General features: G+C 34.8%; 1 protein-coding gene across 1 annotated transcript; it reads right to left on the minus strand.

The window, feature by feature from the left end:
- Positions 1-317: 317 nt before the first annotated feature.
- AADAC (arylacetamide deacetylase) lies at positions 318-24,557 on the minus strand. The gene is given in 7 exon segments (XM_003992010.4): positions 318-2,939; positions 10,634-10,773; positions 10,776-10,804; positions 11,899-11,968; positions 14,234-14,276; positions 14,278-14,457; positions 20,667-24,557. Coding segments are annotated over 7 exon segments (1,203 nt in total). The 5' UTR covers positions 20,817-24,557; the 3' UTR covers positions 318-2,348.
- Between the last annotated feature and the right edge of the window lie 45 nt (positions 24,558-24,602).

Genomic DNA, 24,602 nt, shown 5'->3' on the forward strand with positions numbered 1-24,602 from the left:
GTAACTTTTTTCATTTATCCTTTCTTATTTGGTGTATTTTTCTTCTCAACTAGGATGCCAGGTTGATTAGGATCATCAATATTACTGAATGTATGAAACCCAGAAATTTATTTACTAATGATGCCAATTTATTTACTTATTTATATCTTTTTAAAATTTGGTAATTCTTGGGGCGCCTGGGTGGCGCAGTCGGTTAAGCGTCCGACTTCAGCCAGGTCACGATCTCGCGGTCCGTGAGTTCGAGCCCCGCGTTGGGCTCTGGGCTGATGGCTCAGAGCCTGGAGCCTGTTTCTGTATCTGTGTCTCCCTCTCTCTCTCTGCCCCTCCCCCGTTCATGCTGTGTCTCTCTCTGTCCCAAAAATAAATAAATGTTGAAAAAAAAATTTTTTTTAAAATTTGGTAATTCTTTCTCCTTAATTTTCTTGGGTTTATGTAATTTCTTCCTAACATCTTGAGTTCAAGTTTAAGCCTTTTTTTTCTACCATATTGTGATTGGTGTATGAGACTGAAATTTCCTTTCAATGCAACAGGATTAGCTGTGTCCTCTAGACTGTATGATATTTCATATATAGCTATATATCTATCTTCCCACATACACGTTTAAAAAGTGAGAGTTTTTGTTTTCTGATTCTTTTGCAAGTTATGTTTTCATATCTTATTTTTTCAGAAGTTAAGAAAACTTTGAAATAGAACTCTGATGTATTTGGAAGTGTTTAAAAAATTTTTTGTAGTACCTGCATGAATCATTTTGGAGGCACACACTACTTGGACAACTGCAGAGGGAGTCTCTAATAGAACTCAAATATTGCTACCCAGTGGCATCCTTTGGGATTTGTATTAAGGTATCTTTTTATTTTCTAATACTTTGGTGTTTTGATATCTGAGGACTTGCTGACCAGGAAAGGACTGTCCCTCTCTGGGTCAGCTAATGCCTAGAGATAAGCATCCAACTGGCCTGTGAGTGTGCCATTCATATGTAAACCAATCAAGAACCCTTACCCACCCAGTCTCCTACAACTATTACCCCTTTAGTCAAATCACCTCAGGACCAGGTACCAGACAAACAGAAATAGCCCCAGTACCTCAAAGTCCACTGAAATTGTTCATGCTGCCCAATCTTACTTACTCTGCTTACTTGCCCTGCTTACTCTGCCTTGCCTATTCCCGTGGAAATCACAAGAGTTTTTCACTCACATTTCCCCTTGCTCTCTCTGCCTTCAGACCAACTCTGGGGCTTCCCCATGTGGTCCCCTCATGAAGTATCATACTCACGCCTCTGGCACCTGTGAGTAACAAACTTTCCAACGGGAGTCACCTCCTGATCTGTTTGCCTCACCATACTATAATAACAATAAAATCTACACTTTAAGACAGGATAATAGATTTAAGAACTGCCTGATTAAAGAAAATTATTTGCCTATCATTGGGCGATGATGCAAATATCTCCCACCACCTCAGGCCACCTGATAGAGGTAGGTGTCACTTACAATGTCAGAGATAAATCTCAGGTAGGAATCTGGGTTTGCACCTTCTTAACGTTTTTTCCCCTGAACATTCCTCTACTTTTCACTCAACCATTCATGATTTGTAAAGATTTGTTATTTATTTCATGCAGCAGGTTGAGGTGTATGTACTTTAAGGTTTTCTTCAGACATCTTGGCTACTACACTATTGAAGACAAAGCTGAATATATAAACTTATGTAAGTTTATTTAATAATTTCATAGATTAGAAAAATCCGATATTTTTAGCATTGAAAAGAGCTCTCCTTTTTGAAATGGTATTATTTAACTGTCTTAGTGCCTACAAGGCAGCATTTCAAGGCCCTAAACCCATGTCAGTTGAAGCTCTGGCATTTCACAAGCCAGATGTGTTGAAACTTTCTTCTCAATAGTAATACTGTCAGGCAATCAAAAAACTAGAGCTGTGGGGTACCTGGATGGCTCAGTCAGGTTAAGCATCCGACTTTGGCTCAGGTGAAGCTGTGCTATCTCCCTCTCTCTCTCTGCTTCTCCCTTGCTCATGCTCTGTGTCTCAAAAATAAAGTAAATATTAAAAACAAAAAACAAAAAAAACTAGAGCTGTGAATTAGAGCTAAAGAAATGAGTAACAGCAGCAAGAAAAGAATATACAGGAAAGTAAATATTTTCTAAGGTACAGAAGTGAATAAACAACACTTAGGACAAGAAATAGAGAACTCCCTGAGTTAAAAAACAAACAACATGATGGCTATGAAGACTTTAGAAAGGTCACAGATGATAAACATCAATCCAAACATAACCTTTGATTCTAAGTAGTTTCCTATTCTGGGGCTTATATATATTTTATGGACCCCTCCTCAGATTTTTACTATGGATTTTCGCTTAGCCAACTCATATACTGATTTTCTACTCTATGTGTAATTTTAAGTGCATAATTGGAAAGTGCTCCATGGAGCTCAATATGGTTATGGGTCACCTGAACTCCAGCATTCTGACGTCAGGTGACATACATGATTCCATCATCTCTTAAGACATCATATTGACAGGTGATGACATATGTCAAGGGTAAACTTCGCAATTTGTTGTCATCAGCTAACAAGGGGGATGCCCTCACATCGAGAAATCCTGGATATTTTTTAGCCAACTCAGAACTACCATAAGTTGGACTGTTATAAAAGTGCCCTTTCTTAAACTTCTCAGGGAGCAAAGAACTCCAATTAATAAATTTGAACAGATGGCTTGATTCCACTGGTACATGTTGCTTGAAGAGCATAGCTTTTGCAAGTGATTTGTCCGTGGTAAAGTACTCACTCCAGAACCGGACCATCAGTGATTTGGGCAGAGGTGGAAAGTGTGAATTTTCCCAATATGATGGTAAATCCATATCAAGAGTCTGAAGAGCAGGATAAATTAAAGACTGGGTCTTGAGTTTGATCTTGACATCCAAGTCATCTATGAGCTGAAAATAATTTAAATAAGTTGCTAAGATAATAATTTTTATTTAAAAATATTTTTATTTACAAACAGTAGGTGGATATAAGATAAATCCAGAATCTCAAAAAGATAATCAGAAACAACAAAAAATAGATCTCAAAGAACTTTCCAATTTTCAATATTATATTGAAGACTACGTGTGAATATAAACAAAATGATTTGTACAACTTTCCTCATGAGTGGGGAAAGAGATCATCTAATATGTGATTAAAAAGCAAAATATCTACCCTGACAACTAAGAATGGCAATCAGAGGAAACATTTTTTAAGTAAAACAAGTATGTACATATATTATGATATCAATAGGCCTTAACATTTAAAGGAAAGATCATCTAACTAACATTCTCATTTGGCTCTGATACAAAACACATGAATCTTAGGCAAAAGTCTAATTCATTTGAATATTTATGCTTTTAAAATATTCAAATTACATTAGTGCATTAACACAAATTTATCTATAAATTAATATGCATATATTTGTGGGGGTATACTAGAGGTTTCTTTTATTAATAGGACACATGATCAAAAATATTTGGAGACCAGTAACATTGAGCACTAAAGTTTGGCAGATGTTTTTGTGTACATTTACTTGGTCCTGCAAGTTGGAATGACCCAGTGTGTCTTCTAGATTAGCTTCTCAGAGTGTGGTCCCTGGACCACTAGCATCTGCATCAGCTGAGGATTTATTAGAAATTCAAATTCTTGGGTCCTCACCCAGACACACTGACTCAAGTAGGGAGGGACCAGCAATTTATGTTTTAACAAGTCTTTCAGGTGATTCTGATGTATACAAAACCTTGAGATCTGTTAGCATAGGTCACAAGTAGTAATTATTGAAGCCACATGTACTCTTATGCTCCTCAGAGTAAAGTATAATGTTTAAATTGAAGTCTATTTCTAAAAATTTAATATAGAGTTGAAAAAGGAAAGCATTCTGACATTTTTTCATTTGGTATAAATATAACATTTTACACACACACACAGACTTACATACTAGCAACAGCAAATGGCAGCAGTGTTTATTTCATTGCATTTAAAGCACAGTTAGTAATTATAGTTTGTAAAATAAAATATTTATAAGTCCATTACCATATTGTGTTATGTAAAAATAATTGTTTTATGTAAAAAAAATATGTAGTGAAGTTAAATAATCATTTCAGTGTTTTGTCTCAGATAAGTTTACATTCCATTTAGCTCACTATCTAGTATGAAGAACACTGTTTACATTAGCAGATGTGTGGTAATCATTAAATAGGTAGATAAGAGGTAGCTGATTGAATTAAGGAAAGATACAAGACTATTTTATATTTGACCAATAAATTCAACTTTACAGGTAGGTAGCCAAAATCTTTGAACATGCATATTAAAAGCAAATTGCCTTTGTAGCTAAATATAATACATATAAAATCATATATATAGCCTTGTAAGACAGAAATTTAAATGTAACTATGTTCAAGGGCCAGGGAGTTTATCATATACCCTGAATTGACCACATACCCTCTTCCTCCCCAAAAGGACTGCACTCCCATTTCCTCCTCATCCCCCATTTTATGGTATTTAGTTCTGTGTATTTCTTTAAAATTATACCATTTGTACACATTTAATCAATGTAGTTTACCTGTTTAAGGATGTTCCATCTATTCCTAGTGAACCAATAATTGTTACTGTGACTTTTACTAAATGCTTTTTCCGCATCTAGTATAATTCTGCTTCCATTATTAATGTGGTAAAAGTCACTTATTTTTGTAAAATATACTTTTCCTTGCATTATTAGCAACTTGGTCATGGTAAATATGTATGTGGTATATGTATATTTTTCTAATACTTTATTCATGATGATAATATCTTCATTTGCTGAATGTGATTGGCCCACTGTTTTCCTTCCTTATGTCAGATATAACATAAACAACGTGCTTCTCTGAAGATAATTAAAGAATGCACACTCTTTTCCTATTCTCTGGACTATTTTGTATTTATTTGGAGTGGTTTCTTTCTGATGTTTGCTGTAAATTTCCAGTGAAGTTTCTTAGCAGTACAATTTTTTAATTATTGATTTAATTTAATGATTATAAAATATCTCAGATTTTCATTTCTTCTTCTGTTTTGAAAGTTATATTTTTCTTGGAAAATGCCTATTGGATTTAAATATTATGAAATATCATTTTTACTTTAAAGTTTTTCCAAATTTCTCTTTTAAAGATTACAGTGTTCATTCTGAACTCATTGACGGCTAGTTCATTTTCATATTTTAGGGACTGCAGAATTGTCCCTTTTTCAATCCTGACATTATTATGCCTTTGTTCTTCCTCATGTGTCTTTCCAGAGATTTAAATTTTTTATTAGTCCTTTCAAAGAATTAACTTTTTGCTTTTTGTTCACATTTACTGTAAACTTGATTTTGAATACCATAATTTCTGTTATCATTATTATCATCTTCCTGCTATTTTTTTCTTTGATTTCTTGAGTCAAATTATTATTCTAGCCTTTCTTCTTTTCAAACATATGCTTTTAAAATACAATTCCTATAAATATTCTTCTAAATGTGGGGAAAATATATACAAGATATATATTCTATTAAATACTGGCCCATAGGTAATTACTTGTATTTTTTAAATTTCCATAAAAAGAAGGATGTTTTCTTGTTGGTCTTTTTCTTACTGATTTCCCACATTTTTGCACTGTGGTTAAGAGTCCAAAAGGTGTGATTTAAATTCGGTGATTTTTTGAGTCTTGCTTTACGGACCAGTACTTGGTCAATTTTTAAAAATGATCACATGTACTTGCTTTCTTCCCTGTTCTTTACAGGTCCCTTGAGTTAAATGTATTAATCATTATTCCAGTCCTCTATACACTTGTTATTTTTGACTGCTTTTCTTAATTACTGAAAGAGTTCTTTTTAAATCTCTCATTGTGGGTCCGAACATTTGTGTTTTTCCCTGTAGTTATGTTAATATTTTCTTCATATATTTAAGACCATGTTACTGAATCCATACAGATTCAGAGTTGGTATATTTTCTCGATGGTTTAACCTTTTCGGTAATGATGCGATCTTCTTAACCTGGCAGCAATGCTTTTAGATGTTATTTCCAGATATACATATTCCAACCATTTACTTTCAAATTTTCTGCTTACTTATGTTTTTAATCTGACAATATTGGTCCTACAACCAGATTATTTAGACCGCTAATATTTACTGTAATTATTAAAATAATTGATTTTAATCTACCACTTTATTTTGTGAATCCTCCTTCTTTTCTATTTTTGACTTCTTTCAGATTGGTTGACCTTTTCATTATTCTATTTTTTTCCTGTAATAGTTTACAAGTTATACCCCTTTTCTATTAATTGATTAACTGATTTTGAGACAGAGTGAACAGGGGAGAGGAGCAGATGGAGAGAGAGAACCCTTTTTTAAAAAAATTTTTAATGTTTATTTATTTTTGAGAGAGAGAGACAGAGACAGACAGAGCCCGAATTGGGAAGGAGTAGAGACAGAGGGAGACAGGGAATCTGAAGCAGGCTCCAGGCTCTGAGCTATCAATACAGAGCCCAGCGCGGGGCTTGAACCTGTGAACTGTGAGATCATGACCTGAGCTGAAGTCGTACAGTCAGCTGACTGAGCCACCCAGGCACCCCTGAGAGAGAGAGAATGTTAAGCAGACTCCATGAGCTTGATGAGGGGCTGGATCCCACAACTCTGGGATCATGATGTGAGTTGAAATTAAGAGTCAGACACTAAACTGACTGAGCCACCCAGGTTCCTCCCTATTGGTATTCATTAAATGATTTTCCTAAGAATTATAAGGTGTATTCTTAACCTCTCAAAAACAAATGAAATTATGAAAGATCTATCATTTATTTCTTCTTAGACAATCAAAAGAGCTTGGAAGACTTAAAATCTATCCTCTCCTCCACTCTTGAAATTATGATTTGTTTTTCTCATATTTTAATTTTATATATCTTATTATTTTAAACTTTCCAAGTTTAAGATTTACCTACATCTTAAAAAAAAAGATGTACCTACATCTTGCCACATTATTGCTCCTTGCTTCTTCCTATATTATAAACTTTTATCTGCATTTTCATTCTGTCTGAAACACTTATTTAAACCACCTTTTGGTGTGTTTTATTAATAGCTCTATTAGTTTTTGTTTATCTGAATATGCCTTTATTTCTCCTTTATTCTTAAGTAATATTTTTGTGCATCAAAGAATTTGGTTAACGGTAATTTTGTGTTGCACTTTGATGATATTTCACTGACTTAGAACTTACTTCTCGCTATTGAGAAGTAAGCTGTCAGTATGATTTGTACTTCTGTGAAGATACCCTTTTTTCTCTAAGATTTTCTTTCTTTTTTTTTAGGTTTAAAAATTTTTTTTTAATTTTTTTTTCAACATTTTATTTATTTTTGGGACAGAGAGAGACAGAACATGAACAGGGGAGGGGTAGAGAGAGAGGGAGACACAGAATCGGAAACAGGCTCCAGGCTCTGAGCCATCAGCCCAGAGCCCGACGCGGGGCTCGAACTCACGGACCGCGAGATCGTGACCTGGCTGAAGTCGGACGCTTAACCGACTGCGCCACCCAGGCGCCCCTAAAAATTTTTTTTAAGTAATTTTACACCCAACATACTCACAACCCTGAGATCAAGAGTTGCATGCTTTACCGAATGAGCCAGCCAGGAGCCCCTCTATTTCTTTCTGTTGTATCTTGGGTTATTGATTGTCAACACGTTTGCCTTGTCTGTATATCTAAGTATACATTTATCTCTAGCTATTTATTTAATTTTAACCTCTTAAAAAAGTATGTTTAAGGTTCATGGAGCTTCTGTTATCTGTATCTTGACATCTTTCATCAGCTCTGCAAAATGCTCTAATATTTTTGTATTCTTAAATCTTCCTTTCTCTCCCATTCTTTCCCCTCTGTTTCTGGCATAACATTTATTTTTTTTAATTTTTTTTTCAACGTTTATTTATTTTTGGGACAGAGAGAGACAGAGCATGAACGGGGGAGGGGCAGAGAGAGAGGGAGACACAGAATCGGAAACAGGCTCCAGGCTCCGAGCCATCAGCCCAGAGCCTGACGCGGGGCTCGAACTCACGGACCGCGAGATCGTGACCTGGCTGAAGTCGGACGCTTAACCGACTGCGCCACCCAGGTGCCCCTCTGGCATAACATTTAAAAGGCTAGTGGATTTTCAGGCTGTATCTGCTATATTTCTTATCTTCTCTACTGTATTTTCTGTCTTTCTGGGCTTCCATCCTTCATTGTGCATAGTCATCCATGAGTCATATGGCCCATCTTTTAGCTTATAAATGATATCTACAGCTTGTGTAAGACCACTTAAACAATGTATAAAATTTTAATTTTGTTGATTTTATTTTTTTAGTTTTGGACTTTTGTTTGCTTTTGAAAATTCTACTTTTATGCCAAAATTTGCAATCATGGTTGTGAATTAATTGAAGAAACTTGGATAGTTACTTTATAATCTGTGGCTGACAATTGCAGTATCTGAATTTTGTAAAGTGTCTGTCTTTTGTCTGTTGATTCTGCTTGCTTCCCTTCATGGCTTCTTGTTTACTTCTTTGCTTGGATATGTTTTATTCTGTGCTGGCTACTGATTTTGAAAAATTTTTGCAGGAATAATTTGAAGTCTATTATGATACTATATTTCTTCAGGGAGGATTTTTATACACTGTTAAGTATACTTGAATATCAACTGCTCATCAATTTAATTTAAGTTCAAGGACAGATTTCCCACAACCATTCAGGTGATACAAAGCAAGACTCTAAATGCACATGGTTTGTTTTGTATCATGCTCCCCCTAACAATGAGACCATACCTCTTTAGAGCCTCACTTAAAATCAGAAGTACTTCATAAGTGTCCCTGTTTTTTGGAGGGCCCTGGAATTTGACTGCAACTCTCTAGCTCATCTTGGTTGAATAGTTTTCTTTTGATTCACATATGCCATTAGAGCAGAGAGACATTGAGTGCTAGGTTATATTTGCATGTGGTTTTTTTTTTCCATATCCTTTAAAAAACTTTTTGGCCTAGGGGCACCTGGGTGGCTCAGTCAGTTAAGTGCCCGACTCTTGATTTTGGATCAGGTCATGATCTCACAGTTTGTGAGTTCAAGCCCCACATAGGGCTCTGTGCTGACAGTGTGGAACCTGTTTGAGATTCTCTCTCTCTCTTCTGTCTCTGTCCCTCCCCTGCTCACACTATTTCTCTCTCAAAATAAATAAACTTAAAATAATTAAAAACAATTTTTTGGCCTGGAAATCTTTCATATGTTATTAGCAGTTTAACGCTCTCCAGAATATTATATTTTAATAATTATGGGTCAGAATTGATTGGTTCACCACTGTCGAAGCCTGAACTACATAAGAGAAAGGGCTCATTATGTGACATGATAAAAAGAAATTATCTCCAAAAATCCATGTCTTCCGATATAACCTTTGTACTGCATCAAGATGCCTCTCAGAGTGACAATGAGTAGGCAGTAGGGAAGCAAATTTCTGGGAAGTAGCAGAAAATCTGTTCTGCAGTATTTTTTATCAAAATCACAAAATTTGTATCTTTCCTTTGACTACAAATCATAAGAAGGTTATTCTGAAGGCATCAATAGCCAAAACTTATATACTTTAACATGTGTATAGAAATGAATAATCAACAAAATCAAGAGCAAGGTTTGTTTGATTGCATAATAAACTTATGAGCAATATTTATAATTAGAGTTAGTTATTGAATTGCAGATATTCATTTTTAAATCTACAAGTAATTTTTTTTTTCATATAAGAACATTTCTTCTATGCCACTGGTGCCTGGTTTAATAGTTAGGTCAGATAACCAGTATCAATAACAATTTTACTCATTATTAGACTAATTATGATTATGTGTCACTTCAAATTAATAGTTAATAGATGCCCAGTTTTGGGGTACCTGGGTGGCTCAGTGGATTGAGCTTCTTACTTTTGATTTTGGCTCAGGTCATGATCTCATAGTTCTTGAGTTCTAGCCCCTGTGAGTGCGGAGCCTGGTCGGGATTCTCTCTCTCCCTTTGTACCTGCCCCTCCCCCACTCACTCTCTCTGTCTCTCTCTCAAAATAAATAAATAAACTTAAAAATATTTAAAAACTAGATGTTCAGTTTGGCTAAATATCATAGAGATAGTGTAATAGTTGGCATCTGAAAATTATAATTCCTTCTGCAAGTAAGTAGTATCTATAAACCTGTTAACATTTTTTGTCTATAGGCAAGATGATTATTCTGATAACAATAGTTTTCATGTAAGTTTTAGTATATGCCATGAAGAATACTGGAATAATCTGATTTTGTAACTATAGTGACTGGTATCATTGGCTGATTGCACAAATACCAGCCCTAATATAACAAAATAGCATAGCACTTAGCCGACATATTAATGATGTTTAAACCAATGACCTGGAAAGAGTACTTTATCATTTTATTTTTTAAAAAACTGACAGAAGGTAGGAATAGAAGCACTCAGGATACAAATGTTCTCTAATGTTTATTTCTATGTATAATCTCTAATTTCTAACATATTAGCATAACATAATTTGCATGGATATTTTAATGTTTGAAATAAATATTTAAGGGTAAGATATTTTTAGAAAAAAAAAATCTGAGCAACATACCTGTTGAGTCACTGCTGCAGCTAAATTCCCTCCAGCACTGTCTCCAGGAATTCCAATTCTTTCAGGATCCACACCATATTTATCAAGAACATCTTGGTGTAAGAACCACTTTAATGCATTATATACGTCTTCAAATTGATTGGAAAGTGATATTTAGGGGCTAGTCTGTAGCTGTGGGCAGAATAACAATGTTCGTTAAGACAATTATTTTTCAAAAAATAAAATGTGTGTGGGGGGCATGCTCTAACCCTTAAAATCATAAGTAAAAACATTTTCTTTAGCAAACCTGGTATTTGAGGTCATTATGAATCCAAAGACAAATGTCATTCTTATGATAATGCTTGCTATAAAAGCCTTTACAAATTTTTACATGTTTACATAAATAAAGGCTTGAATGCAAAACTTGGCTAAGACTTAGGGGAAACTTAGGGGAAACTTAGGGGAAAAAAACTCAGGTGATAATTTCCCTTAAATAAATTTTCACCAGAATGTATTTTCTTTGTAATCATTTTACTTTATTAGTGACTAATAAATAGCAAACAAACATTAGGAATTATTCTATTCCAACTTAATCTAATAATCAAGTTGGCAAGTAGTCACTATTATCCTTTTTTTTTCAGTTTCTTCATTTTTCTATTTATTCCCATTTGTTTTGTTTTTTATTATTAATAATTGATGTAGAATGTTTTTTTGAGAGTAGATTGTGCCTGTATTCCAATACATTATTTGGTTACTAATTACATTTAATGGAGGCTTGTACCATAAAATATTCTATACTAATTGTGTTAAATTTATTTGAGCACTCAATCTTTAAAACAACTCTATGATACAGAAAATATTATATGACTCTCAGTTTACATCTGAGAAAATTGAGCTAAAATGGTATTTATCTGGTACAAAGTTATTCAATTAATTCTAGAACCAGCCTTTAAACCTGATTCTTTCACCCTGAAGCCCTCATCTTACTTTGCTAATTAAGAGTAGGCTAGAAATCCAGCAGAGGTCATTTGTCCCTAAGATGCAGTAGTTTAATTTTATTGTAACAGTTTTTTGACTTCCTGTTTTTGATCCCCGCTTGACCTAACTGTACAACTCTTTTCTCTCTGACTCTTTTCTGGTCATGTGAAGTTCATGTTCTCTATTCTCACCTTCTCCATTTTATTTGAAACCCCCCTAGAATAACCAAGGAATGACTAAGACAGCTTAGAGCATCCTACTCTGTATGGTATCTGGCCCAAACTCTAACAAATCAAGAGTACTCTTACTTGACTGAAATGACAACAACATCAAATCTATCCACTGTCTGTTTTGACAGAAAGGCATAACTAAACAAAGCTGAAATAAAAGGAAATAAAATCAGAAACTAACCAGTGTATTGATGAGTGCTTCCATCAACACAGAGCTTATAACTATAATTTGTTCCTCACTGAAATGTTCTGGGAAAACTATTTCTAGGATTTCATCATAGCTATAAAACATGAATTCTTCTGCTCAGTGATCCTATGATATACGCATTGTCAACTCTCTTGTCCTTCCCCACATTTCACCCTGGATAACTTAAGCCAAATTCACTCTCTTTAAGATCAATCTCCTCCTCCTTCGTTCAGCAAGTAGTAGATAGTGAAAGAATAAACACAGACAATTAACCCCCTGGCTTTCAGCAAGTCACAGTCCAGGGGCAAGGAGGGCCAGGCATATAAACAAAAAGCAACAATGCAAAAAATATTAGTTGTTTTAATGGAGGGGTACAGAAAGTGTCATGTGGAAATGGCATTAGACTTTATTAAAACTGCCAGAGAAAACTAAAGAAAAGAGGAAGTAGGGAAAGCACAACCTGATTTATATATTTGTATGTTCTAGTCAGACAAGAAAAAATGTGTTTTCTGGAGCTTTTTTGGCCTTGTGAGCGGAGTGGGGATGAATCACACATATTTGCTATTGGGATTGGGTAAGTGCTTCCTTTTGCAGATAAGAAAATTTCAAGAAGATAAAATAGAATTTGCCATTAATGAGAGGAGGGAGAAATCACAAAGTGTTACAAGGGGAAGCATCAGAATATGTAGTTGTCACAAACATTAAATCATGTGGGCCATGAAAAGAAGAGATTCCAAAGTCAGGTACTGAATATTCTTAAAATATCAAATACACACTAAGTTTTCAACTTTTACTTAACATTTATATAAAAATGTCATTCTTGGGGCACCTGGGTGGCTCAGTTAATTAGGTGACTCTTGATTTTGGCTGAGGTCATGATCTCATAGTAGTGAAATAGAGCCCTGAATCAGGCTCTGGGTCCAGACTGGGCATGGATCCTGCTTGGGATTCTCTTCCTCTCTCCCTCTCTGCCCTGCCCCAGCACTCTCCCTTCCTCTCCCCACCCTCTCTCTCATAGATAGATAGGTAGGTAGATAGATAGATAGATAGATAAATGGTCATTCTTATATTTTGGATTAGAACGTAGATTTTGGATTAGAACGTAGATTTTTATGTCTTTTTAATATAAAAACAAAAAACATCAAAATTTTGCTAATTGCTAAGTAAGCTTATTCTTACTTAGTTCCTTTCTCTTGGTAAGCATATTCTCATTCTTCAGTAATAATGTGATGAAAAGATTTTTAAAGAAGGGCTTTGGGTAACAGGGACTCATGGAAACAAACTGAGGCATGGCATTATCAGACTTTGTCTTAGAAACCTCACTTCATTGCCAGCTAAGGCCTTTACTGCCTGTATTTGTAGAAAATCATAGAGAGGATCACTTCCTTTCCTACTTTGATTTATGTTTCCAATCTACATCACTCCATCAACACCTCTTTTCTTCTTGTCGCAGAGTGTGTTTCTCTTCCTATGTGTTGCCAATCCTTCTCCTCTGTACTAAGTCCAATTTCATCTCATATCTTCTAGATCAGGCAACCTCATTCCATCCTCCAGCCCCCTCCCCTTTTCTACAACATATTTCTATTAACCCCCACCTTTACCTTGAGTTTACATACATGTTCATAGATCTCCTACAGGTAGATATAAAATAAATATAAAACATGCTTTTATACATAAAATATAAAACTTTATATTATATAAAGTAACACTATATATATTACATATTTAACATTTATGTAAATATTAAAAATACATAAAATGGAAATACACTTTTTTATATAAAATAAAGATAAAATACTCATACTCAACTCTTCTTTTCCATCTAACACCTTTCTCATTTCTTTCCATATCTATGCTGATTGAAAGACTAGAGTCACATCTCCATTTCCTCATTCCTCATTCACTATTCAATGTACTCCATTTTGGTTTCATTGCAACATCCCATCATTTCTGCCATTAACAAGTTCAATAATAAATTTCTAAGTTCATGAAACACTTTTCTTTCTTCTGAAATTTGCTACAGCCTTGGCTATTGATTATCCCTTTAAGAAAGAGATTTAAAATAATTCCTTTAAACTAACAGAGCTCAAAGAAATGAATTTCAGACAACTGAAGTGTTAGCTTATCTGGGATGTTTAACAATATATCTTCTTGATATGCTGAAATCACCATCTTAATACAATGTGTGTTATATGATAAACTACAATTTCTAACAAGGGCACATACCAGCACTCCCCAAACACCAACCACCACCATGAATATAAAATAAAGCCTCTTCTTAGTCTCTCCGGCTTTCATTTTGGTACATATATGCGGACAGGAACATTGTTGAAAGTTGTCTCCATCACAGTGACATTTTCATCAGATGTGGGTGGGACTTCTTGAAAGCTCATAAAGAACATTACAATGTTCATGGCATGGTTGATTCCCAATAGTTCAATAAACAGAACCTAAAAGGGTGGGGGGAACCACACTAGGTTACACATAGTAAATATCAATGTTATTTATGCACGTAGGAGTATGCTATATGCCCCCAATGGTCCTGTGTCATACTGTCACAGGTAAATCTGAATGCCATGGTTAGAAATTTCCATGACTGGAAATTCAGACTTTTTACCATAATAGTTGCTTTAGATTTAAAACAAGATATGTAAAGAATTATTCAGGTATTACAACTTGGTGGGTTCTAGGCTTCCTACTTTGAGCACAAAGATCAACAGGGTAAGTTCCCTACTTGAAATAAGCTCAGAGTCAAGTGGGAGGAATGGATATATATAAGCAGTTATAAAGCAACATAATTGCATAAGTACATATCTCATAGACAAGTACAATGAACTTTGGCAAGGGTCAGTGGAAAGGTAAACTAGCTGCCTGGATGTGAGACCTAGGGAAGAGTTTTCAAATAGTAGGTGACCTCTGATATGGAACAAAGTTTGGCTGGACAAAGGAGGAAATCTCACTCTAGGCCAAAATTAAAGACACAGGTATACTCCTACTTCAATCAGAGAAATGCAGGTAGCTTAGTAAAGCTAGGAAGTCAGGTCCCTACAGGGATGTGTAAAAGAAAAAGGACCTCAAAAGGTAAGTGGGAGCCAAACCATGATCTATAATGTTGGAATTCCAAGAATCAAAAAAAATTGTTTTCCAAACTTACGTTGGAAGCATGTGGAGTATGGTCCTAAGTGATCGATTAAAGAGTTGGGTCAACCTCTGTCCCACTTAATGAAGATAAATGCAAAGGGAATAAACAAAATTATCTAATTTCAACACCAAATCATCCCCATGTTCCTGAAAGGTAGGTCAGGGAGATACATTTCCCAGAACTCCTTGCCAGGTTAAATTGTGTTACACAGAGGCACTCTTGTAAGACTGATAGGGTAGAAATAAAGAAAAAGCCATTATTTCCTCTGAGCCCCTATGGATATTTATGTGAACATTGACAATGATGTGGCTTTCTGTACCTCTGGTTGTCCTTTTGAGAATTACCAGTTCAGTGATGCAAGCAGCTTCAAGTACTGGTGGCTTCCCTTCACCCCACACTCTAAAGGTTGTATACTTCAAATTCTATATTCTCAAACTGTTCCTATTGGGATATTTGTAACAGTATCTATATTGTAAGAAAGCAATGATTGATAGAGAATATAGCCCAGAAGTTCTCAAGAAAGGAGACCATTTAAGACGTGCTGGAATTAGATAACTGACCTGGTTAGATTAACATCTAGTAAATTGTCTCATTGCTAATGCAAAATAGAACCTGTTCACACATGAAATGTAGTAGCAAAAAAGTTATTAAATTAACACTTGTAATAGTTCTTATTAAAGGATAGTTTTGAGAGATCAAGTAGCTATTGCAATAAAATATTATGGTGAAAATAATGAGTTCAAGCACTAACTGAACTTGAAACATTACTGAAAGAAAAATTACTTTCTCAGTTATTTAGGTTTTCAGTTTAAGTTACAGTCAGTAAAGCAGATACTCTGCAAACTTTCCCTGAAGAAATCTCATCTTTAACAGCTCTAAAAGCAGAACCAAAGTTTGATCTTGTAAACTGTAGAATTGCCATGCAAGGTAAAGTCACCATCCACCAGACATTTTAAAAGCTTGGTCTAAGTTTCATATGTGGGTGATATTCTGAGTAGATTACATACCTTTATATGGGTTCTGAACATCCTCAACTCCCAAATCCTCCCAGACCTCCCCTAGTAGAAGCAACAGAAACCAGCTTCAGTAGTAGAAGTATTTAAGGAAAATGAGGCACCAAATTTCCCAGCTATTGGAGGGGAAGAAATCCAAAGGCTGAGGGAAATATAATATCTAATATCTAATTTGATATTGTAAATAAATATCTAATTTATTATTGTAATCCATAACCCACCGCAACACTGTGTATTCAGCAAACTCCAGAGGATATCTATATCAAGACATTGAGATATATATTAGTGAGTGGAACCTTAGCATCTCAGCATACCAAAAGAAATGAGAAAAGATAGTATAAAATCAACTAACAGATTGATGACAGGTTGATAAATACTAACAGCTACACACACACACACACACCACACACACACACACACACACACACACACACACACACATAAATATGCACTCACATGTATATAATGTACTATATATATTTATATTAAGTTATAGATCTCATTAATATCTAAGTCTAGCCCATGTACAAATCTGTATTTATATGCACATCAATATCCATGTCTGTTTCTATCTCTATAAAACTTTTAGGTATTTTTCCAGAAATTTTACTTCAACATGATTTTCAATATTTATTTTACCCAGGATTGCCAAGGTTCAGCTGGGAAATTTTTTCATATGGTTTTATCTGGCTATAAAATCACAAGCATACAGTGATAACACAGGCAGTTGTATGGAGATAGATATAAATAACAATAATATTCACTGTGTTTAGTTTTTGCCAGGTACTGTGCTTGTTCCCATTTAATTCTTACTAAGACCTGATAAGTAGTAATATATTCCAGATTTTCAGTTCAGTACATTGAGATGGGAGAGTTTAAAATTTCTGTTCATGTCCACCTAGGCAGTCGATGCTGGATGTGGGACTGAAGTCCAGGTCTGACTCTGGAGCAGATGTCACTCCTGACTGGCCAATATGCCATCTCTTAGTGACCATCACTGCAAAAGGCCCATTGAAGAAGACAGAGCGTGACAGTGGATGCAGCAGTCAAGGATCCCTCAGTATCCATAGAACTTTGACGGGTATGAGAGAAAACAGAGAAACCTAACTCTTTGGCCACCTTGCGGCTGGCCCAGGGTCCAGCAGAATGTTGTTATATTTTATGACCAGCTGTATTTTCCAATCTACGAATGCTACATCTGGGTGTGTGTTTAAGCATCAAACAAACACCCCCTCCTTACTGGTGCCCAGCAGCTATTCCAAAGGGACTTCAGTTGTCAGACTCACAAAAAGTATACACTTTCAAGAAATGACTGCCCTCATGTTACAATTGCAGCCAGAAGTGTAGAACTTCACGCAGAGTGAACTGCAAATGCCTGACAGGCTTTGGGAGGCCAATTATTCTAGCTATGAGTGTGCTTTAGGTCTTCTCCATATTTTGGATATACTCCGCATACAGATAGCTCCACACATGCTGACCATGCCCCCAAAACTTGGGCGTCTCCTACAATTGCTCCTGTCTACAATTACACAAGGGGTGGAGACTCGTACCTCCAGTAGACCATTTTCTGTCATCTTTATTTCTATGTTATTTCTACAGTGTTAAATAATGTTCTCCATTTTTCAGCTGGAAGTGACTTTTGCACAAACACTCCAACCAATTAACAAAAAATGTTTGAAGAAATCACATAAATATCAGGCCTGCCAATTTTAAATGTTAACACAGAAAAGCGATAGATTGTTTAAGCATTAATTTATTTAGTTTTAACAAATTTAAAATTTCTACAACCTACGACATAAAGTAGGTATCAACACAACATTTTCCGCGTGGAGGGAATTTAGTTGGCCCTCTGGCTTTAAATAAAAGCTAAGTACAGAAAATATAAGGCCCTCTTTCAAAACATAAGTCACTGGACTCAAGTATTTTATCTGCAAAATATGAGACTGTTTAGTTCAAATAATATCTTTTTAAATGATAGAAAATGGTCTATGTTATGCAAGTTAAAGAAAAGGACTTAGTTATAGAAATAGTGATTGTCACATGTTGTATAAGACAGTACTAGGTATAAAATTTTGTAAGATGACTTTATAATCTCACAAAATTTGGATCCTACTAGAGTGTAATAAATGTATAACAAAAGACTAGGAAGTCATCAGTATGTTAAAAATAGTGTCCATTGTCCCTGGAGTCTGAACTGAATAAGAAGGGCTTTACAGTTTCTTTAATTGTCTTCCCTTTCATGAAGTCTGATGAGTTAGAGCATTAAGTTAATGGATATATCTTCTCAAATCATTTACTGGTTTTACACTAACTCTAAACCCTAAAAGGATTTTTAATGTAAATTTGAGATATCAAATTATAAACAAAAAAAATTCCGACCAACCCTGGAATTTATATCCTTCAGTTTATGGACAAAATGATTTCTTGCATCTTTATCATCCAAAGATCTATCATCTAAAGGAAAAATAGTAAAACAAATTTCTGATGATCCAAATTTAAGAAACAGTACTATGACTTTGGCTGCACCCAAGTTACAGATCTGCATATCAATTGTAGGTATTCAGCAGTTTGAAAACTAAAAAGATAATTGGGCCTCAAAGTGTTCATCCTTTATAGGCCAAAGAGTAGCAAAACGAAATAAGCAGGGCTAGAAGAATCAACGCCAAATGTAGGAAAGGAACAGAGATGATAAAACCAGTATTTTTAAAAATGGTCTCAAACCTAGGGAACTTCAAATTGTCCCAATACAATTAAGGAAAACCTTGTAATCTGGTATAATGATGGAAAACACTTTCACAAATGCTTATAATCTCAAACCGGAGATAGAGCTGACAGTGTTGTGTTATTTGATTATAATGTTACTTCTTACCAAGATGAGATGCAACCTCCAAGTCCTTTCAAGGTGATGCTGAGCCATCTATCAAAGTTGGCATTTTGGTTAATTATATTCGATATTTCTATTCCAGGAGACAATGCTACATCACAGACAAGTTGACAGGTGATTATATTCAGTGACTTCCATTTTTCTTCATCATTGAATTATTAAAAGTTTGAATTACTATTCAAACGGCTTCCAACTCATGAAGAAAACAAATTAGAAAAAAAATTGCTACAAAGTGGATGATATACTACACAGTATTGCAGAATGGATTTTAAGAAGAATGGTATGAAGAAATATCACAAAGGAGAAATATGCATATTCATAGAAGACATGGACAAATTTGGTAGTGATCACTAGTCAAAACAAGGAGGTGACTAAACACTGGTACTGGTAGAACTTAGGAGAGGAATATATAATGAAAGACAAAATAATTTCAGAAATAAACACTAAGTTGAAAGTAACACAAGGTATTATATACGATAGAAATGAGAAAATCAAAAGGAAGAAAAAATGTAGAAAAAGATTAAAAAGTACTAGGAGGGAAAACGACACCATTTTTGAAGACATACAGAGAGGATCGTGTATGTATTTACATGTGTATATATGTATATATACATACAAAATTAATCTAAATAATAAAAGAAAACAAAACTATAGACCAAAATAAATATTTTAAATAAAATTCAAGAATAACTTATAAAAGATAAAGAGTTGAAGCTATACTCCAGTGAAACTGACCCAAATCGAACAACATACTTGCTAACAAAATTACTACAAATGATCAAATCACTAATAAAATGAAAAAAAGACAAGTCTTGCACTTATTCAGAGCTACATTAATGCCAGAAGAGATATTCAAGAACACCTTTAAAAATTCAAGGAAAGAGATAATGAGCCAAGTGTTTAATACACAGGTTAACTGTTCTCATATTATTATTATTCTAATTTTTTTTTGTTTTTTGCTCCAGAAGGCAGTTTGCTACAAGGTGTTTAAAGGAGATTAAAAAAAAAAAAAAGCTTCAATTTCACATAATGAGCCTTACTAGAAAAGAACCACAAGTCTTTGAGGGGCAACTGGAGACATTGGAGAGGGTAGCCAGCTGCCCTGTTACCTTAGCAGGTGATGCTTTACAACTGGAAATCATGTACATCCAGTTTCCTTTGGCTTTTTACCAGCTGACTTGTTTACAAATATTTCAGTATGAATGTATTTGCATGCTTAAATACAAGGTTATTGCACAGAATTCTGTAACTAATCACAGCGCTAGTCAATCTTACTGTTTCTGAAGTTCACACTTCAAAGTGCTTCATTTGGGCAGGATTCATGCCATGAAACTCACGATACGACTTTTTGTCGGTCTTCCTGTCTTTTAATATTTAAAAGATTACATTTGTCTTTTAATATTTAAAGTTAAAGCTACTTGACTACTTCCTTCATATTTATTCTATTAGGGGTCTGCATTAAGGAATAGTTAAAATAAAAAAAAAAGGTTTTAAAATCAGCAAGCCAGTTTTACACACAAAATTTCCAAGACAGTAGAATTTTTTTTTAAATAACAATAATACAAATACTTTCTCCTGATTAAACTGTTAAATAGTCAGTCAATAAAGCTCTATAATTACCAAATCTGTTAAAGTTTTCATATATGTGTTAACCAACATTAGTTTCCATGGCTCCTCAATGTTATCTGGGACAGGTATATAAACATAATATGCCCCAAGAACCCCCATAATCACAAGTAAAATGGTCTTTCTTCCCATGATGGTTCTCATCTGCTCTTTTGACTTGGAGACACGGCAAATACACTTGAAATATTCAGTGGCTGAAAATTACACCCACGTTTTGGCACCCTCATAAAGTGTCATCTAACTTCCTGAACACAAATTCCACTGCTTAGTCTGTCATTTCATTGGCTGTCCTGTTACTAAGTTTACTCATTAAACTTAGTAACAAGTACAAAGAACTCTTCTGTTGCAAATTTTATCATATCCAACAGCCTTTATTATCTTGCTAGTCAAGTCAGTAAACAAACATGTATTGCACAGTTACTAGGTGTAGTAACTACTAAAGAATAGGCCATGATCAAATATAAGAAACTCAGTATATGCTTCAAATAACAAATCTCAGAGTTGGGGAGAACCAACAAATATTTGAAAAGTATTGAGAGCTTTTGCAAAGTAATATAGATATGGTCATACATATTTTGTATTACTTTTATTGTCTTGCTACAATTAAAATTACCAGTGAATAATAATCATGTTAAAATTATATAATAATCATGGAGAGAGCTAACAGTTTTTGACTACTTACTCTGATCCAAGAAAGTGTACTAAAACAATTAAAACTTATTTAAAGTTCAAAAGTATTGTCACATGAGAGAGAGAGAGAGAAACTGAGACAAAGTTCAGAAACTTGTGCAAGCTCATTCAACAGTATGGAGTGAAATCAGTACAGAGTCCTCTTAAGAGTGCACATTAAAACCTCACTTGTCCCAGTCTTCAATTAGTCTCAGATTACAGATAAATACCTGAAATTAAGAAGATTAAGTAACTTGTCAAGGTCATACAAAATCAAGTAGCAGTGTTAGAGACACTTATTGTTCACTAAATACCCCTGTAATATTTAGATCCCTTCTCTTGAGGTTAAGTGAGGTTATGGGGCTAGTGCTGGTAAAAAGGATCTGATAGAAAGTCATTTGTCATTTCCAGACAGAAGTAGTTAAGTAAGATCCAAAGACCTGGAAAACATTTGTTTTTGTTTTGCTTCCAAGATTTTATTAAAACTCAAATTAGTTAACATATAGTGTAGTACTGGTGTCAGGAGTAGAATTCAGTGATTCATCCCTTACATATGACACCCAGTGCTCATCACAAGTGCCCTCCTTAATGCCCACCTCCCTCTAGCAACCCTCAGTTTGTTCTCCAGAGTTAAGATTCTCTTACAGTTTGACTCCCTCTCTCAAACCATCTTTTAAAATGGTAGGATCACAAAATGTAAGTAGTTTGGATTGCTAAGGGACCCAAGAGTTTAAGTGCTCAAACTCCAGAAGCATTTTCTTGTGGAGCAAGTAAATTTCATGCCAAGTTTAAAATATGTGACATAATCCCCATATCACTTTAAATATATTATATTACTTAGCTCTCATATCAACAGTGGAATGTAAGAACTAAGACTATGAAAAGTTTCTTTCTTTCCCAAGATCACTTCATTACATATTTCCAAAGCTATCATTTTAGCCTAGATCCTCAGGCTCTGAGGTCTTTATTCTTAACTCTGCAAATTAACGAGAAGGGGAAATCCATAGGAGCTGGTCATGTCCATGTAGTGTCACTGTTAATTTTATTCAAAAAAATTCTTGAACTTCTAGGACTTAGATCCTTTTTTACCTACTTGTATCTGTCTTATCTAGCCACACCCAGGGAAGGCACTGACATCAGCTTCTCTTTCCATACTTAGTTCATCTGGGACACAGATTTATTTTGGACATAATAAATCCTTCAATAAAGTTGAGAGGATTTTGATATACAGGACATGTGGACTAAAGTATAATCAATACTTCAATTACTTGATAACACTTCAAGTCTGTTTACTGTCCATCTTGACAGAAAATCGTATCTATAGAGTTTAAGTAAAACAAGACAAAATCAAAATATTAATGAGAATTAATAAATCATGTGATTTGATTTTTTCTTCATAGAAAGCCTCCCATGATAATTTCGTATTTCTACAATTTATATTGAAATCCTAGGAGGAAAATCTAACAGTGGTCCCAAACATCAACTAATACTGCTCAGGGATTCTTTGACTTGCTCATGATTAGCTTTCTAAGCTCCATTCTGTCAAGTCCCATTCAAATCCTATACCAGCATCCAGCATCGATGTAGCTGTCTTCATTCAATGTGACTGACATGGTGTTAGTTGCTGGGAAGGCCAAAATGAAATACGTTTTCTGATTTCAAAGAGCTCATATTGTGGGGGCACATATGTACACATCAACAGCCCCTGCCTTGAAAAGAGGAAGGTGCTAAAGGAATTCTATAAATTTTGAAATCTTTTATGAAACAAGATAAATACAAGAGCTACAAATATGCAAATTATAAAGGTTTATGGCAAAGGTTACACTGAGACAGGTGTTTGGGTAAGGGTAATGGGTTGGTAAGTTAGAGAAAGTAATACTTTCCAGCTAAAATTCTTCTCAAATAAAGAGTCCTTTATTTAGTAAAGTAATGAAGGAGATTTAGTAAATACAATTTTTAAGAGAAATTTCTCAATTTAACATATAACTATTCTTTTATACAAGTTTTATCTTAATTAATATGCAATTATGGCTGACTGCATTTTGTTCAATTTGTTGTTGATTAACTGCACTGATCCATAGCAGCTGGACTTTGGGTGTATGTGTTTGTTTACCATCTAGAAGTTGGATGAGCCCTTCCTTCTGCATTACCAATGGATTCCCACATAGAAAGAGGGGGTATAAATGAAAACTTTGGATTTGTAGCATTACTCACTAAATACTGCATTTTACATCAACTGCTTTTGCATTAGTGCTCTGAAAGAACCATGATCTTAATAAACTTGCTAAGTCAGATGAATGTAAGTAGAGATTTTTTCCAGGCCAAAGAATAATGAGACTTGGTTAACCAATGGTGTACAGACCTATGGATTCATTTCCCCTAGCCTTTGAGCTCATTTTCAATCTTCAATCATTAGTTACCATTACCTCCATCAGCCATTCTTTCTTCTTTTCCTTTCTAGCCACTTAAAACTTTGACTTTTTCCCCTCAGAAAACTACACAGTGCAATTTCTTTCTGTCATGTGTAGTGTTGTCTGGCAATAAAGTTATCTTTTGAAAAATGTTCTATTTATGTGTATTCACTTGGGAAGAGTAGGAGACAGAATTAAATGACTATTTGAGACCCAGCACAAAAGGAAGTAATATTTCAAGAGTGCCTATCAATGTGCCAGCTTCTGTGGTATGAGTTTTAAAAAATTTCTTCATTCAATTTTTACAAATATTTTATGTGTTGTGTATTATTTTGCCAATTCTTACTAATGAGAAAGTTGAGGATCAGGGAGGAATAAGGACTTTGCCCGTGGTCACAGAGTAAAGGGTTTGTTAAACAAACACAGTGATTCCTAGTTTTTGACTCTCCTACCAAGAACCAGGATCTAAAACTAGATACGTCTGACAACAAAACTTCTGCTCTTTCTTTTACTTCAGTGGTTTCCTACACTCTTCTACCCTCAAAAGAGTTAAGGAATATCATTCCATTAGTAATGATGATTCACAGTGGGGGTTATATGCAACTGAGACAGTCAAGTACCCCTTGAACAAAGCATCAAACCCTCAATGGTGCAGTGTTTTGGGAAGAGAGTAACACAGAGATTCTTTTAAAAACCTCTTAAATGATTCTGTCATGGCCCTTCCTCCCAGAGCTTATATGAAGAATCACTATTTTATGGGCAGCTGGGTGGCTCAGTCAGTTAAGCGTCTGACTTTGGCTCAGGTTATGATTTCATGGTTTGTGGGTTGGAGCCCACCATCAGGCTCTCA

This window comes from Felis catus, chromosome C2, assembly GCF_018350175.1.
Source record: "Felis catus isolate Fca126 chromosome C2, F.catus_Fca126_mat1.0, whole genome shotgun sequence".
NCBI lineage: Eukaryota > Metazoa > Chordata > Mammalia > Carnivora > Felidae > Felis > Felis catus.